We start from the raw sequence: 13,837 nt of genomic DNA, 5'->3' as shown, positions 1-13,837 counted from the left end.
GAAACTGCCGTAAAAACCCTTATTGTCAATATACCTATGAAAGCCATCCATCATCTGTATGCCCGAGGTCTGTAGCTTGTGGATGTAAAGTTTCATGAGGCTGTGATTATCTTAGAGGTCACAATAGGTTATTTTATACAGTAATATTAAGTTAAAAATTATCTCATTACAATGAAATGGCTATTGTGGGGAATAACATCATCACAAATGAATAAAATTGGGCTCATTGACTCAACAAGAGTCTTCACTTTCCAGTCATACCCAATTCATGCAATTCAAATATTTTTAGGGATTCTAGAATGCAGAAATATTCAAATACAAAAGGCAGAAATAAAACTGCATAGTTTATGCCCAGAAGTCTATGGGGCTAACATGAAGTGGGCATGTCTGTACTTGTGGGTACCAATAGAACACATTTTCATCCAGATATCCTGAGGTGAGAGATCAAGGAGCCCCTTTGAAAATGGCCTTGTCAGTTTTTCTAGCATCACTTAGTTGGTGGGAATGGATTCACTTGGTCTTGTAGTTTCATATGATACCAGTATCTTCACTATAGCTTTAAAACTCAGCCCACTACAGCCTCTAAAAGACAGTTAATGTTCTTCCTTTTTCCTTGAATCTTATCCCACATATCTCTTGCATGTCTTCATTAAAAAGGATTAAGACATGACAGACGAAAACGTGAACACAATTAAGTGAACTGAGATGTACCATCTGTTCTCCTGTCTGATCTGACTGCTGATAAAATTTATATATATGTTGTGATGCATGCCTTGGCATTGTGCTGTGACAGTCTTTCCCTGCTGAATCACAGCGATGTTGCTGACTGCAGCTCTCATGAGTGGCCACATTCACCCTCCTCCCACACAAACTAGTCTGTTTATCTTTAATCTGTTGATCAAGTCCAGAAGGAGTGGGTGGCAGACGGCACATTCCTCTATCTTGGTGGTGATAGTGCTTTCTGTGTCTCAATTTCTCTCCTCCTCCTGCCTAGGTTACTACCCCTTCTTGAAGATCTACCAGTCCATGCAGTTGGTCTACACTTCAGGCATATAGTGAGTCTCTCTTGCTGTCATACGGCCAACCGACGGCACAGATAAGCTGGGAAGTATTTGATAGCTCTGGGGTGTTTTTTGTCTGTCATGAGCTGAGGTTTCAAAGCCGTCACAGAGATAGAAATAGAAGATAGAAGAAGATAGAAATTACATAAAGAGCTCTATTCTTCAATCTAGCTTTTAACTCTTATCTTGTAACTATATTTTTTACCCCAAGGCCTTTTTCAAATTAGGAATGTCAGTATAGCCACTGTCAAGTGAAAACATGTTCAAAATGGTGCTAAAAATTAATCACAGTATTCTGTTACATGATACAAACAAGTTAATCTTCCACAGTGTGTCAGATTGTCCATGTTTGGTCACATACTGTATCTGCTGGCATCCCTTGTCTTTTTTTAGTTATCTGAAAGGCTTGTTTGTGTACATTGTGTTGTCCACAGTGACCTTCAAGGCACTGGAGGCAGGCGGCTGTGTGTGACCATCGAACCGGCACTGCTGCTAAAGGGTGACATCATGGTGAGTTCACATGGGAAGGAAATGACAAACAGAGGGCCTCTGATCTGGGTGGGGTCGTAATAATAACTTAATAGCTTTTAAGCTCTAACAGACAGAAGAAATACTGTGCAAATAGGACATATACTGACATGATATTTCCATATCTCATCTCTGAAATATAGATGTTGGTTTAGAAAAAGGTTTTGTCACTTTGTTAACAAGGAATCACAATTTGTCTCTTTTGTGTAGTCAGTCATTTTGAAAGTGTAGGTGTCACTCATTTTTGGAGCATGAAGCCTTAAATTTACTGTTCAAACTCTTCATTATCCCACATGCATTTTAAGCTGTGGCTCATCTCCCCTCTGTGCCGCCCTCTGCAGGTCAAATGCTACCACAGACGAGCCCAGAGCGCTGACAGAGACACTGTGTTCAGGTTGCAGTTCCACACCTGCACCATCCATGGATCCCAGCTCTGGTTTGGCAAAGGGGAGCTGGATGAAGCTTGTACTGGTAAGTTGGTACTACAGCATTTCCTCATATGGGAAGTACAGGTATCTTGTGTATGGGACATGTGCCATGGCTATAATTGTATCAGCATCACCTCAAAGCCTCTGTAATCAATATTTTTATGCCTCCGCGCCAGCAACAGCCTTGACCAAAGGCATTATGCTTTTGGGTTGTCCGTCCTTTCCATTCTCGAGAACAGGATATCTCCAGAATGGTCTGAGGGAGTTTCCTCAAATTTGTTACAAACATCTGCGGACTCAAGAATGAACTGATTAGAACTTGTAGGTCAAAGGTCAAGGTCTCCGGGACTTCACAAAACATGTTATGTGCCATAACCCACCTGCTACCCAGCTAAGACATTCACACTCACCCACACAACAATGGAACAGCCACAGCTATTTTGGGGCTCAGTATCTCATCCAAGAATACAACATGCAGACTGGAGGAGCCTGGAATCAAATGACTGATCTCTCAATGAGTGGACAACCCACTCTACCTCCATTCACAATGTCTCAAACATCTACTTTTACATGAACAGGGTTGCACGTATCGATGAACCCACAGAGAATTATCGCCTGACTCTGCAGCTCTCTTCAGCTCTAATGGACTCTTTCAGCTCAGTGTTTTTTTTTTGTTCTCCAACACACAACTTTGATTAACTCTCACCGCTGTCATCAGCATTGTTCTTCGTCTGCAGCAGGAAGCTGTTTTCAGAGAAAAAGCTCAGCACACAACCTGCCCAGTAACGAAACAGCTGACAGAGTTAACAATTAGCTGGTGAACATTTAGCAGCCAACAGCCAGATGTGTTTCTCAGAAATTCGTGAAGACCAAAATTAGAGCTAAAAGAGGAGGGAATGTTGGATTTACACAGGGAATAAAAACAAGACAAATGACTGTGTGAATGATGTGTGAATGGAGATTGCTTGAAAATCCCACAATGTATTGAATTAAGGTTGTTTTTTTATTGCTTTTAAGTTCAACTTTTAATTTATAAAATTAAGATTTTTCTTTAAAAAGTTACACAGTCTCATTTAAAATGTACAAAAAGTACAAGAAGACTGTAGCACCCTAAAGGCCAGACTGGATTTTGCCTGATTTTGCTTCCTTTGATTCTCTCAAATTGACATTCAGGCACAATTTGTTAATTGCTGTAGGATTATCATCACTTAATGTACAACTAATTGACATAATCTTTTGAGATAACTATTGAGGGAGTGTGTTCGCAGTGGTTTGCTTCCTAAAATGGCCTCACAATACTGTGGCTGATTAAATCCCTTAATAGTAGTAGCTTAATCCCCATCCTGTACATAATAACAGCTCCCTGGAGGTGAGTACATGGAGAATATGTTGTACTGTACGCAGGGAGTGCCTCTAATTATCCCTCAGACAGTGTAAAGGAGGCCTGGTGAGCACTGGTCTGTTGTTTAAGTCCATAATGAATATGCTCATTACCTCATTTCCTCTTCGGTTTCACTTTCCCAAAAATGATAGAATATGTGCAGCTGAGAAGCAGGTCTGTTGTGCCTGTGGTCGTCAATCCATTACACTAAATGAAGCATTACAAATGTACATAAACACGCCATTGTGGGTTTATTCAACTCAGAACACATCTGTGGAAGGTATTAGTATATTTGATATATTGGAGGAGAAAAACTGTTTGATTCTTTTCTGTGGGTTCCACTCATCAGTGAGGAGCTGGTATGCTTTTATAAACCGCTGTCTCATGAGGAGATTACATTTACATTTAAAGACTGTGATGTAGAAATAATTTAAAAAGTATGTTTTTATGTTTGAAGAGCTATGTGACGATATAGTGAGATCTGTGAGAATTTTAACATCATTCCCTCCATGTTTTGTTTTTCCTTTTCTTCTCCCCAGATGAGCGTTTTCCATCAGACGCCACAGTTGAGTTTGTCTTCTCCTCTGGACCTGAGAAAATCAAAGGTTGGTTCACTTCAGATTCTCCTTGATGTCTTTTCTACTTCAAAAGTTTAGTTCATATTTGTCAGATGTGTAAAAGACAATTGATGTAATTCTGATGTGTCTCTCCTCAGGCCGTGAGTACCAGAAGAACGACCCGGCTGTCACAGTCGACTACAACACTGCTGACCCAGTGGTTCGCTGGGATTCCTATGAGAACTTCAACCAGCGATACCAGGACAGCCTGGAGGGTAACACACTAACCGTTCTCTTCATATCCAGTATCAGCTTGATTTTAAGTAATCACTAATGAGGGATATCTACAAGAATGTTTATGCTATACACAGAAGATGTTGGTTCCTCAGCAGTTCTTTGGCACGAGTTGAGCTGCTATACAGTGCTACTGCCACACAAAGAACTTTCTAAGCCCCTTTATGGTTCTTAAGAGAATCTCTACTGGGTCTGCAACTTAGTTTAGTTTATTGGGGAAAGGGAAAAAAAACCCACTACATTAAAATACCCTGCAAACTAATTTTTCCAGGGGATAAAACATTAAAGCAATGGCTCTCAACTTTTTGTCTTCATGAGATTGAAAAGATAACATATTGTGTTCCTCAGTGAGCACTGAGAGCAGGATTCTGAATCTTTTAAGACAACAATTCTTAAGAAATGATTACTTTTCATTCATATTTTAAGTAAAAGTATAATTTGGAAGCATACTGACTCATCCATGGTATTATCTGGCATCATTTAATGCCCCCCCCAGGCTCAAACATTTAAAAACAGTGAAGTGCTAATGTGCACCTAGGTACTATATAGCACCAGAAGAAGTTTCCCTATGGTTACAAGCCAAAGAAAGACTTGTAGGTAGTATTTAGCACCACTTGTGATTATATGCAAAGTCAGTGAGCACTGCCAGTTGAGAGCTGATCTGATCTGTCTTCTTCTCTTAGATATTGCCCACACCAGAGGTCCTCTAGATGGCAGTCTCTACGCACAGATAAAGAAGCGCCGAGGTCCCGGCTCTGGTTCTCTCAGTTCAACCAATGGCAGCAGCCCAGCAACAGGCCTTGGAGAAGATAGGCCAGATCATCTTATCACCCAAGGTTCTGACTCCGCCCTCTCTGCCCATTCTGTCCATTTAAACCAATCATCTATCCACCCTGAGCGCCAGGAGGAGGCCATTCGCCCGCTACCCCCAACCAGACAGGAGAGAGAGGAGCTTCAACGTCTTCTCGGAGGCATAGAGGGAAACCAGGATGGGGAGAGAGAGACAGCCATCTTGGATGATGGAGATTCTTTGCCCTCTGAGAGAACTGGGACGCTGAGGCTCAGTCGGTCCTGTTCCTGCCGGGATGGTTACCGATCCCAGCGCTGTGCCGAGCCTGGCTGCGACCGCACCCTCCTCATGCCTAATGGTTACTGCCTCGACAGGGCTCCAGGCACCAACGGGCATCATGGGGCAACGCCTTCTGCCAGCCCCAACCCTGCTGCTCCTCCGTCACACATGGATCTGTGCCAGCACTACAGCCCCCACTCCCACCAGTCCCTCCCACCGCCAGATCTGGTGTGGGACCGCCAGAGTGGCCCGCCACACTATCTACACCGCTCCTGCTCAGAAGCTTCCTCATCTCGTCATGTCTGCCCATACCCGTCACCAGACCTCACCCCTCATCCACACAACCACCCACATCACCACCCTCTGTCTGCCCCAGGTCGGCTCTGCTGTCGAGAAGATGACTACCCCTATCACCACCCTCCTCCTCCTCACAGCCACCATCATCCCCACCCACACCACTCCAAACCCTCCACCAGCCCTACCTATCATGATATAATGCTAATGGATGGTCTGCCACCCACTGGCTGCCCATGCAGAGACTGCAGCATCAGAAGAGAAGACTCGGCGGCCTATCACAGCCTGAGGCTGGACCAAGGTGACGGCTTCCACTGGGACAGAGAGGCGGAGCTTCAGCAGAGGGAGGTGGGGCTCAGGAGAGCCAGGGAGACAGAGCTGCCCAGAGGGTCAGAGCTCCACTGGGAGAGGGATCCTGGGCTGAGACGAGGCAGAGAGTTGTCCCTCCACTGGGAGAGAGACAGGGAGGCTGAGCTGCAGTGGGAGAGGGACAGAGAGGCTGAATATTGGCACAGGAGGGCCACCGTAGCCTCCTATGGCCCACAGGGTCATGATCTTCCAGCCTTCACATTTGACCCTTTGCCATCAGGTCACCCGGCTTATCCAGAAGCATCGAGGTCCCATGCTCATTCCCACCTGGACCTAAAGTACAGCAGCAGTAGCAGCGGTTACCAAACGCCCCGTCAGGTGTGCCCCTGCTCGCCCTACCAGCCCTCGCCGTCTGAAAGCAGAGGCTACGCCTCGGGCTACCAGTCTGAGTCTACGTCCCCGCTGCCCCCGGCATCTTCTATGACGGGGCCTTGCAGCCATAGCAACGGGTCAGCAGAGCATAACCACAACCACCACCATCACCACCCAGACTCACAGCAGTCATACGGCTCTGACTCACACACTGGTGAGTCACGTTAAAACAGAAACACTCAGAAATGTGTTTTCCCTTAACAGCATGTATGAGTGAGCCCTAATCCACAGCAGCATGCACTGAATAATTTATGCTTAACTAGACGGATGCCGTACACGTTGCTCACAAATGTTCTCATCTAGCCACCTCCTCTTGACCTTTACATGGCTTAACACCCAAAAAGCAGAATAAACATTGGCAGAAAACTATATGTTATGACCCCACAGATAATGTATCAACTGAGGTTTTTTTTTAAGTGTGATCATTTGTCCCCTTCCCATTCAGATGGCCTCCGGAGCTCTGGTGAAAGTGTTGGCTGGAGGGATCACATTACCCATGGTTCCTTTAAGAGGGTCCACAGAGACGGACATGCTGCATGTTCCACCCCGTCTGACATGTCTGGACCGCCTACTCCTGTCCACACCAGCAGCCCTCTACGCACACAGGAAAGGTACTACTCTTTTCCTAAGAGGCACCGTGGTGTCTGTTGGAGCGCTCCTCTCTGCCAGGGTGGAAAGAAACATGAAAAATGTGACACTTAACGTTCCAGCGGAGGCCACCATAAATTGTGGTTATTTAAGAGAGTTGGCCACTCTATGTTGGCAGCATTTGAGCTGGGAAAAATATTAATAACTAGGCCTTTGTGGACCCAGTTTACACCTGGTATGAACACATGATCTGTATCTGGAAACATTAATAAAGACATTATGTATTTTTAATTTGGGGGTAAACTGTTTCTTTAAAAATGTGATCGGACTGCATTTACACCTCAGTCAGAACACCTCCAGATATGATCCAGTTGCATTTTAATCACATTGCATCATCAGATGTTCCTAATCCAGATGAGATATCCTGATACAGATGCAAACATGTTACAGCAAAGCCAATGCAATTACATGAAAATGGGGTATAATGACAATAAAGATTAAATAAGGAGGTCTGTGTAGGACATTTAGAAACATTTCACAGCATCACAAGCAGGTCTGTGACAGTAACATTCATGTCTGTCCATTTAAGCCCCAGTCCAGGAGGGAGAGAGTATGAGATCCGGACCACAGACATCCTCAGCAGTGACTACGAGGCTTCCCAGCCCCAGGACGGACACTACCGTGCTGATGTCATCCCCCAGGAAACCCTGGGAAGCCAAAGAAGCAGCACAGAGCCGCAATCCCTGCCACAGGCGACCAAAGACACACAATCACACACACCTATCCAAACAGAACCCCACAACCACTGCACTGCACCAACAGACCCGTCCCCTACCACTCCCCAACAGCAGCACTGTAGCCCAAATACACCCTCAGCCTCTACAACGCAGAACACTTCTTCTTTTGATTCTGCAACACCAAACACATCAAACCAGGGACTCTGCCAGGCTCCTTCATCCCCGATCCATGCTTCCTCTGCACCAGATACACACCCCCAACCTAGCTCTCTCCCTATCCAGACCCCTCATCCATCAGAAGCTGCTGCTCTGCCTTCCAATGTGGCACAGGCAGTGCCCCAGCCTCAGAGCCCAACTCAAACCCAAGCTGCTGCACTGACATCCCTGACACAGGTCATTGGATCTTCTCCAACTGGGGAACCTCACCCTGACTCAGCAAAACCCACGATCAGTCCCGTCCCTAACTCCACATGTGCCCCTGCATCTCCCGCCTCATCTTCACCATTATCCCCCCAGCCTGCCTCCAGCAGCATGGAGGGCTCCCCAGTCTCTGACGCCCCAGTTCCTGGCTTTGCCACTTTGGGCAGGAGATTGATGTTGAGTGGGCCTGACTCCCACCATCCCAACCACATCCAGCAGCACGGACCCCCACACCACCACCCAGGCATGGAGCACAGCGCTGCTGGACACACTTCTGCTCTGGACGCTAACAAGAGGCCCTGCTACTCTGCTCACACTCCTCAGCTCTATCCATCCTCCTACTCCAATTACTCCACCATCTCCATCCCCCTTCCTCACCCCCAGCCACCTTTGCCAGAGAAGCGCCACCCTCCCGTGCAGTCAGGTCAACCCAGCGATGGGGCGGGAACTTTGCGGCCAGCTGTAGGCCATGTGCCTCCCTCCACCACCAGCAACAGCCAGCATCAGCTGCATGTCACGTTCTCTCCCACTGTGGGGGAAATTGCACCTCCTGCAGGCAAAAATGATGGAGTGGCGTCTGTGGAGAGTGAGAATGCGAATAGGGTCAGTGTCAAGTTTGTACAGGACAGTTCAAGATTCTGGTACAAGCCCGGCATCTCCAGAGAGCAAGGTAGGCCTCAGAGGGTGATGCTCTCTAATTCCTTTGATGCTCTTTTTACTAATTTTAATGAAAAATATTGTTTGCTATGATCAAACACATTTTCGTAAAAAGTATTCCTAACATTTTGGTTGTGTTTGTCTGCAGCAATCGCAGCTCTGAAGGAGAGAGAGCCAGGAACCTTCCTGATCAGGGACAGTAACTCTTTCCAGGGGGCCTATGGCCTGGCCCTGAAGGTGGCTACACCTCCTCCCAATGTCAACAACCACAGCAGCAAGGGTGAGAATGACACTTAACATCTTTAAATATCACATTTTTCACATTTTTATGTCTTCTGTTCATCAACAGCAGCACAATGTGGCCATTCAGTCTGTTTTATGTGACATTTTAGTTCATCAGCAGCTGCTTTGTCCTTGGGAGACAAGATACTTGCAGCTTGTTTACAGTGAATCTCTGTTGTTACAGTGAGTGATCCTCTGGAGCAGCTGGTCAGACACTTCCTAATAGAAACAGGCCCCCGAGGAGTCAAGATTAAAGGGTGTCAGAATGAACCCTACTTTGGTATGTTTTCCTTCTCCGGCTTCAGGAAGCCTCTCACATCTGTGTTTCAAGAAAAATATTTTTAGAAGCACAAGTGAGGCACCTTAAAAAGATCATTTTTAACCATCTTGTTACCTTTAAGGAATGTAAGAGATGTCTACTGCTGTCTGTCCACAGGGAGTCTGTCTGCATTAGTCTACCAACACTCCATCACGCCCATCTCTTTGCCCTGCGCTCTGAAGATCCCAGAAAAAGGTTGGTACTCCTTTTGCCCAGACCACACTGCCTACCTCTACTTGTGCATGACTGGTACCTTGTTTAACTTAAGTGGTGTTCACACAGACAGCATTGCTGCTGCAGCGTAGCCCCGTCTTTCTGCATTAAGTTTGCCAGTGATAACGACCATTAGTATGTTACAATTAAAGCCTTGTGTTAACCAATAAAGGCAATCTGTCTACAGAAATGCTAGAGGGCTGTGTTAAGTTAAACATATAAATTAAATGATATATTATTAGGTTATTATAGTGTAATTTGTTTCCTGTCTGTGACACTGAAAGGGTTGTAAAGGATGTAATGTTGCTGGTATGATGTCAATATGAGTCAACAGATCAATTTTACTGTCTATTTATGCTGAGAAAAATAGGCGAGACCTTGTAACTCTGTGCGATTGTATTTTTTAAGAAGCTGCATACTCTCATTATCAGTTAATTTCCCAATTATATTCCTGATCAATCCTTTTGTCCATAAATGTATACATTTTTCTGTGGAAAAAAACATGAATAGATTGATTAGGTTTCTGTTGATCTTTCTGTTGAAATCTGATGCTCCTGTAAACCTCACAGCAAGAAGCTCTATGTGTTGGGAGATGTACTTTTAAGTATTTTACAGAAAATGTCTTTTTATTTAACATAACTGACTCTGATTTTATTCATCTCCATGTTGTCAGATCTGATCGGAGAGGTGCCTGAGGTTCAACCGGTGAATAACATCAGCACGGCTGCTGACCTGCTGAAACAAGGAGCAGGTGACCTCTTCATCCTCCTGTCTCTTTCTGAAATACAGAGAAACCTCTGAGTGTGGTCATGGTGCTCACTTCTCGATGTCTGTCTCTTTGTCCTCAGCCTGTAACGTCCTTTACCTGAACTCAGTGGAAACAGAGTCTCTAACAGGCCCCCAGGCCATTGCCAAGGCAACAGATGCTTCCCTGGGTCGTAATCCGCGTCCCTCCGCCACCGTGGTCCAGTTCAAGGTGACATCGCAGGGCATCACACTGACCGACAGCCAGCGCAGGTAAGAGATGTCTTTAGTAAAATGACACAGTTTGCCTGCCACACAGTAGTCACTAAACAGTAATTGTCCTTTCACTACATCCATCCTTGTCCATGTGTCACTCTGTTTGTATCTTTCTTCTTCTAGGCTTTTCTTCAGGAGACATTACCCTGTGAACAGTGTGACCTTCAGCAGCATCGACCCTAAGGACAGGAGGTACGCAGTTAATAGACAATAAGGATCGTAGCTGATTCTTGTAGCTGTAGTTTGAACCATAACTAACCTAAAATCAGCAGACGCCATAGACACGTCACCGCGATCACCCATGATCAGTCACTGCATTCATTGCTGTGAGCCCTCGCATGGATTTGTATGACTGTTTCGTGCGTGCATTTGTTAGTGTGCATGAGAGCAGATGTTTGTTAGCATGCTGACTGTGGCTGAGGCTGCAGCTGCATCAGCTTGTTTGGCAGCTCTGCCTGTGTGTGTGTCTGAGACTGGTCTCTCTCTCTCTCTTGGCTTTAGGTGGACTAACTCAGACAACACCACCGTTAAGTAAGTGCTCTGTTTGTGTTTGATGGCAGAGAGAAAGTACAGGCGTACGCATGCGCGTTGTGTGTATTGTTAAAAAGGGTGTAGGTTCACCCATGGCTGAGAAGTCAGCGATATTTGAGCCTCTGCATGGCATCAGATTGTGTGTGAGCTTTGGCAAAATCATTCAGCAAACATGATTTAACTATGAAAATCAAGTCTGACATCAACCCATATTACATAATACTAATTGTGTCATTGTACTTGAGCCTGTAGGCTGTCACAAAGAGACAAAAAATGACCCTACTTTCACTTCCTCATGTTCACTATCTTATATCCTACATCCTCTCTCTCTTTCCCAACCCTTCCTCTCTCAGGGTGTTCGGTTTCGTAGCCAAGAAGCCAGGCAGCTTGGCAGAGAACGTTTGCCACCTGTTTGCCGAGTTGGACCCAGAACAGCCCGCCTCTGCCATCGTCAACTTTATCAACAAGGTCATGTTGTCGCAGCGCCGATAGAAGGAGACAAAGAGAGGAAACCAAAGCAAAGCAGACAAAGAGCGGCACACAGCAAACAGAACTGACAAGGCTTTTGTTGTACAGTTATGGCCTGAAGTCAGTGCTTGTGTAAGACATTTTGAAGACAATTGAAAATCTTAGTACATGATCCCTACTGATGGTGTTCATCTTCCACTCTGTCTGCTCCTCAACAGTAAATCTGGTCGACAATATTACACTACATTTCTATTTTCTAATCAAGTATTATTGGATGAAAAGAGACAAAGCAGTGTTGAAACAAAGCCATGATGTGTAGTGTTACAACTCCTCCAAGGACGGGGAGGCTTCAGAGGACACTTCAACAATCCACAGTAGCTTTCAAAGAAAAAAAGAATTCTTCTACATCAACCAGGGGCCTGTATCATGAAGAACGATGAGAGTGTTTTCAGCTGCCTTTGAGCAGAACTCAGATTTTCTGGTGTCATGAAGCTGGCTCACTTTTAACCAGGGTAGATCACCATGGCAACCTGCTGCAGAGCAGGTTCAGTAACCTGTCAACATGGAGTCACCATTCCTGCAAGATCCTGCAGAGGATAAAAAGTAATAAGTTTCCAATGAAGTGGCATGTAATAGATAACAGCAGACTTGTTTTGTAGATCAGTGCAGTCACTTTGCCTACTATAATCATTGTGTCAGAGATAGAAGCATTTTGTGTTCACTCTAGGTTTAAAACAGCTCTGTTAGTAGTTTAACACATTAACACAATAATCAGTGAAAAATATAGATGCATATTAATTGCGAACACTGTTGTGCACGCCATTAAAAAGCTCAGTAAATAATAAATACAACATTCTGGTCAGATAGGTCTTATCAATCATTCAGTTGTCTTTTTTAGACCTTTTTTAACTATCTGTACCTCACTTTTAAGGATAACTTGTTCATATTACATTGCTCGTCATGAGACAAAAAAGACAGAAAATATGACTATGGAAAATGAATGGACCGTGGAACAGGCCTAAGTAACAGTATTTCAATTGAGAGATATAAGTATTTCTGATTCTCAGAAACTGGAAATGGGTGGGACTAAAAAGGTAATATCATGTGGTTCCATGCAGCAGTTAGGATTTACTAACATTTCAATCAAAATCTGATGACTGCTGGTGGATTATTTGGTTGCAGAGAGTGAAATCTGACCAACCAACACCCCACACAGGTAGACCAGACTTTTTAAGCGGTAAACTCTTAATAAAGAATATTTAAGATAGACTTTTGCTAACTTTGATTGCTACTTTAATCCTAAATATTTAATGTTAAAGAGCAATATTCGTGAATCAAAACCAAGTTTCCAGAAGCTTCAAATACTCACTTCATGGTTTTGATGATGTTCCAGCTTCATGATACGGGTCATCAGGAGTTCCAGACTAAGTTGAATTCACTTCATGAGGCAGCCCCTGGTTAGATGACGGTCAAATGCAACTTCTATGCTACCGGCATTCAGTGTAACAGTGATAAAAGTAGGGCTGGGCGATATGGAGGAAAGTAAATATCACAATATTTTTGACCAAATATCGATATTGCAATTGTAGGTTTGAGTATTGGTGCTTTTACAAAATACTTTCACAATGAAATTTTTGATAAATAACCATCCGTTACATAGATTTAATGACTAAGTGGGTAAAGGCAAAGGATAGTACAGCTAGAACAGTCGGGTTTGTTCAGGAAATTGCATCACTTTACAATAATGCAGCCTTTAAAATCAGGAAGACAACACTCATGATATCACAAAATCTATTACCATATCTTGTCTCATATCATGATATGGATATAAAATCAATATATTGCCCAGCCCCAGACAGAAGTGCTAAAAGCAGCTTTAAGGACACACACAGCAGACTGTGTGGCACAGTAACAAAGAGGACCTTTCCTTGCACTGTTTAGGGCAACAGCGCCCTGTAATGTTCAACACTTAGACGTAATAACTGCCATGAAAAACAGCAGGTGTTTATATTTTGTGTAGTTACCAAATCCCTTATTTTTCTTTGTTTCAAAAAAATGACCAAAGCCCTGATGATGTAATTTAGTCTCTATATCTACAGATGTTCAGGTATCCAGATGTATGTACAGCATATATACAGCCACTCTTGCCTTCAACCTCACAACAGCACCTTTATAACACGTTTAATCATTATCGACAATCATGTTTTTTGTTTCGTTTCCCACTCACATACACTTAATAATCAGAGCGA

General features: G+C 44.3%; 1 protein-coding gene across 6 annotated transcripts in view; it reads left to right on the top strand.

Annotated features, from left to right (window-relative positions):
- tns2a (tensin 2a) overlaps positions 1 to 12,841 on the top strand; it is a 66,125-nt gene extending 53,284 nt beyond the window's left edge. For 5 of the 6 annotated variants that reach the window (XM_078170226.1, XM_033629981.2, XM_033629980.2 and 2 more), the window contains 16 exons: positions 995 to 1,055; positions 1,496 to 1,571; positions 1,931 to 2,060; positions 3,938 to 4,003; positions 4,114 to 4,230; positions 4,933 to 6,507; positions 6,799 to 6,964; positions 7,531 to 8,768; positions 8,904 to 9,035; positions 9,222 to 9,317; positions 9,474 to 9,551; positions 10,243 to 10,320; positions 10,418 to 10,586; positions 10,713 to 10,781; positions 11,091 to 11,120; positions 11,474 to 12,841. In XM_078170226.1, the coding sequence (XP_078026352.1) occupies positions 995 to 1,055; positions 1,496 to 1,571; positions 1,931 to 2,060; positions 3,938 to 4,003; positions 4,114 to 4,230; positions 4,933 to 6,507; positions 6,799 to 6,964; positions 7,531 to 8,768; positions 8,904 to 9,035; positions 9,222 to 9,317; positions 9,474 to 9,551; positions 10,243 to 10,320; positions 10,418 to 10,586; positions 10,713 to 10,781; positions 11,091 to 11,120; positions 11,474 to 11,612 (4,220 nt within the window). In that variant the 3' untranslated portion in view covers positions 11,613 to 12,841. The remainder of the gene's footprint in view (positions 1 to 994; positions 1,056 to 1,495; positions 1,572 to 1,930; positions 2,061 to 3,937; positions 4,004 to 4,113; positions 4,231 to 4,932; positions 6,508 to 6,798; positions 6,965 to 7,530; positions 8,769 to 8,903; positions 9,036 to 9,221; positions 9,318 to 9,473; positions 9,552 to 10,242; positions 10,321 to 10,417; positions 10,587 to 10,712; positions 10,782 to 11,090; positions 11,121 to 11,473) is intronic. The other variant, XM_033629982.2, reaches the window with a different exon arrangement.
- The last annotated feature ends 996 nt before the right edge of the window (positions 12,842 to 13,837 follow it).

The sequence above is a fragment of the Epinephelus lanceolatus genome, chromosome 8 (genome assembly GCF_041903045.1).
Source record: "Epinephelus lanceolatus isolate andai-2023 chromosome 8, ASM4190304v1, whole genome shotgun sequence".
NCBI lineage: Eukaryota > Metazoa > Chordata > Actinopteri > Perciformes > Serranidae > Epinephelus > Epinephelus lanceolatus.
The sequence above is the reverse complement of the archived record's forward strand: the minus strand, read 5'-3'. Positions and strand labels throughout refer to the sequence as shown.